The sequence below is a fragment of the Hipposideros armiger genome, unplaced genomic scaffold, assembly GCF_001890085.2.
Source record: "Hipposideros armiger isolate ML-2016 unplaced genomic scaffold, ASM189008v1 scaffold_135, whole genome shotgun sequence".
Taxonomy (NCBI): Eukaryota; Metazoa; Chordata; class Mammalia; order Chiroptera; family Hipposideridae; genus Hipposideros; species Hipposideros armiger.
The window spans coordinates 819,822-823,750 of NW_017731485.1; the positions used below are offsets into that span (position 1 = coordinate 819,822).

General features: G+C 58.1%; 1 protein-coding gene across 1 annotated transcript in view; it reads left to right on the forward strand.

The window, feature by feature from the left end:
* The first annotated feature begins 11 nt into the window (after positions 1 to 11).
* ZKSCAN2 (zinc finger with KRAB and SCAN domains 2) overlaps positions 12 to 3,929 on the forward strand; it is a 28,959-nt gene continuing 25,041 nt past the window's right edge. The window contains exons 1-2 of the mRNA XM_019649831.1: positions 12 to 881; positions 1,885 to 2,062. Of these exons, the coding sequence (XP_019505376.1) occupies positions 501 to 881; positions 1,885 to 2,062 (559 nt within the window). The 5' untranslated portion in view covers positions 12 to 500. The remainder of the gene's footprint in view (positions 882 to 1,884; positions 2,063 to 3,929) is intronic.

Sequence of the window (3,929 nt, forward strand, 5' to 3'; positions counted from 1 at the left end):
GTCCCCGCGGCCGCTCTCCCCCCAGGGGCGGAACCGCCTCCGGCCTCCGCTCGGCGTGCGGAGGTTCCCTGAGGCCGGCGGGGCCGCCGCGCGCCCGCAAGAGCGCGGCGCTGCCCGGGACCCCGCCGGCCTGCAGCGGCCTGGACGCCACGCCTCCGCCCCGCCCGCTGGGCCGCGCCTCCAGGGCCCGGCCGGGCCCTGACACACCCCCTGCCCCCGCGCCGCCGGTCCTCTCCCGGCCCCGCAGCCTCGCCGTGTCCGACACGGCGCGAGCAGAGAGGCGCCCCCGGGCACCACATCGCGGGGAGACACCTTGTTCGGAGCGGAGGCCGAGTCTGGGGACCTCGGGGCGTCCAGTCCCCGTTCCACGGGCCGAGGGCGGGTGTGAACGGCGAGCCTGAGCGCCCGCCCCGCTGGCCCTGCCCTTCCCCCCGGCCCGCTGAGCGGTTTGCCCCCGAGCAGACGCGAGCTGACCCCCGGGCCGCGGCGCGGACGCACGGATGGACGCCCCGCCGGAGCTGGAGGGCCGCCTGGTCATGCAGGCGGAGAAGGAGCCCGCGTGGGCGTCGGGGCCCGGCCTGGAGGAGCCCGGGCGCGCGGAGCCCGAGACCTTCCGCAGGTGCTTCCGGCAGCTCTGCTACCAGGACGTGAGCGGACCCCGCGAAGCGTTCAGCAAACTGTGGGAGCTCTGCTGCCGGTGGCTGCGGCCGGAAGTGCGGTCCAAGCAGCAGATCCTCGAGCTGCTCGTCATCGAGCAGTTTCTCACCATTTTGCCCGAGAAGATGCGGGCGTGGGCACAGACGCGGCGTCCGGGAAGCGGGGAGGAGGCGGTGGCCCTGGTGACACATTTGGAGAAGGAGGCGGGACGGCTGAGGCAGCAGGTGAGAGCGCGCGTGGCAGGTAAACGTCTGCGTTTAGGAAGAAAGGGGGCGACAAGGCCGGTGGGCAGGGGCGCTGGCGAGAGGCCTTTGAAGTGAATGCACTTAGAGGGGGATCAGAACTTCACATTAAATAGGGGGAAAAGCTTTGGTTGACATTATCTAAGCAGTGTGCCTCTAAGTGTGTGTTTCAAACCATTGGCACAATGTTTCCCCCCGAAATTACACGCGACCACAATCCGCTCTGTGTCACAGGGTTTGACTTTTGCAGCCTGACCCTAAAGAGGGCTCTGGCGAGGTCGGGAGTGGGGGGGCCGGGGGCCTTGGCCCCCCCAGTCCTCCCGGGGCCTCGCTAATCCTCCTAGATTCTGGTCCTTGTCTTCTGACACCCCCCCCCCTCGCATCGCCATCCTTGTCACTGTCTCCGGCTTAACCGCCAGGTCATCTGTCGCTGGTTTTGCGTGTTCTTCTAATTGTGTTCCAACAGCCCTTGCATTAACCTCACGAAATCCTGCAGGCTTTGCAAGCTCTGCCGTTTCACCTTGCACAGGATCCGCGATTGTATGACGATGCGACTGTCGGCACGTTGCGTGTTGGTCAAGGACAGACACGCGCCGCAGAGATTCATTTTATGGTTTCAGTGACTGTATTTCACTAGTGAATGTATTTGGGTTCTGGTAACTGTGACTTCTCGGTGAACCGAACAAGTGTGAGGACTCAGTATCTGTTCTGACGACAAGAAGGCTTTGTATTTCGCACCTGACAGCTCCCCGCACCCCTCACTCCTCACCAGGTGTTAATACAGAGCGTTCCCTGTGCCCTTGTGTCCAGACCTGTGGACGGCACTGGCCCTCGGATGCCCTTAGCGATGCCATTGGGAATGGACTGGAATCCTCATTGCTTCTCACATCTCTGTCCTCCTGTGAGAGCTTTCTTGGGGGCGTTTGGCCCTCATCTGTCCCTCCTTCCCCGCCTTTCTCATGACGGCTTCGGCTTTGTTTCCCAGGTGGGCAGTCCTGGGCACTCAGAGAAGCGAGCCCCACCTGCAGCGGCATGGGATGCGGTGGACTTTCAGCCACAGAGCCAGCCCAAAGTGCTGTCCCGGGAAGGAGCTGGCAGCCTCCACGCAGGACACCGGCAGCCGCTGAGCCAAAAGAGGGAGCACCAGCCCTCAGCCAAGGATGGTAAGGACTGAGGGCCTGCCCGGTGCGGAGGCCGCGGAGATTTAGTCTGTGGCCCAAACACCGTGGCTTGCTCAGAGTAAGGCGCCCTCGAGGCATATTCGCGAGTAAATTGAATATTTGAGAGAAAGACTTTGTTAGTTTCAAGAGTTGGGACTCTGTGCAGCATAAGTAAAAGGGATGTTAAAGGTGGAACCTAGGAAAACTTAGATTCCCCGGGCTGGCCTTGAGGTCTCCTAGTGAACGGAGGAAGCGCCATTCCACTGCTGTACACCTGGAACGAATATAAAATAATACTGAATGTCACTGTAATTGAGAAATAAAAATTAATTTTAAAAGAGAACCTCCATTCTATAATCAGCTTGTGTTTTTAGTCCTGCCACCTATATATGTGGATGTGTTCCTGGCTGGCTATAAACAACTTGAAAAACTGTCTGGAAAGGGAAACAAGACATTTGTAATAAAAACTTGACTCATAAGGCATCAGGGAAGTGGCATGTGAGAAGGGTAAACAAGAGGGCTTCGTAGAGCGGGGACCACTGATGTCCACGGCTGCCCCAGACGTTGATCAGCCAAGTAAAAGGCAAGCAGTGAGCACCCATCCTCCCCAGTCCAGTGATCACTCAGTCCCCTGCAGTGTGGTGTCCGGCTTACTGGGAGGGTCAGGAAGGTCCCTCCCTGCCCCCTCTCTGATCTCAGGCAGGTAATGCACGCTGCAGTGATGTGACTGGGAGACCTGGGTTCAGGACATCCCTGTGCCATTTGTTGTCTGTGGGCTTTGTCAGGTCACTTGTCAAACTTGCCATCCTGTCACCTGTAAAAGGGAAATAATAGGGTTGTTGGTGTAGATGAAATGAGGCAGCGTACAAGGCCTAGTAAGTGTCAGTTTCCTCTCTCCCACGGAGGCACAACTGTCCGACTTACACACCCGCTCCCCAAGAGGCAGCATTCACTATGTACCCCACCTCCATGTCCCTCCCAAAATTCACAGTCTGATAGAACACACTGCAACTACGAATGGTTTCTGAATTTTCTAGTGTGTGTGCATCAGCGCCCAAGTACCCTTGTCACGTGGACCCAATGCCCTCGGTTACTTTCGCTGACAAGCTTCGTCCAGTAAATTCCTGGTGTTTCCGGATTTTGCCTTCCCAGGGTGATAATTCCTAACGTGGAAAGGCTTGTTCTCTTGAGGTACTTCCTGGGGGTGTGGAGGACAGAAAATTTGAGGGGTAGGTGTGTCAGAAAGGTGAGTCTGTTCTAAGAGAAGAGCTGTGACCCCCAGCATGTGTGCCGAAGGGCTAGTGAGCCTCCAAGGACTTGGTTTGCTTCTGTAGGAAGCGGTGGAGCAATTTTTTCCCCAAATTTGAATTCTGGGTCCAGCCGTGTTTATTCTGGAAGGTTCCCCAGACAGTGAGTTCTGGAGTAGAAGTCAGGCACAGACTGTGCTGTGTCCTCGTTCCACCTTGGAGGAGTGTGCTTGCCTGTAGTGTCAGGACCTCGTGTCTTCTTCAGAAGACGAAGGGGAATTAACTTCCACTACAGACCACAAGCTGCTCGCTCACGGCCAAGTCACCTTGTTTTGTTTCCGTGCAAAGGGGATTCGGCAGGGGTTTTGTTTGTTTGTTTGTTAGTTCTCAAGCTTTAAGACTTTGGAGATTTCGGGCCGGCCGAGTGGCGCGATGGTTGAGAACTCGCTTGGGATGCCAGAGGGCCCCGGTTCGGATCCCACATGTGAGGGCCAGTGATACTGCCCTCCACAGCTAAGATGCTGAACAACAGCTCAACCTGGAGCTGGGCTGCCATGAGTCGCCGGTGACGGCGTGGGCTGCAGCCTCTGTGGCAGTGGGTTGCCATGGGCTACCGTGTGTGG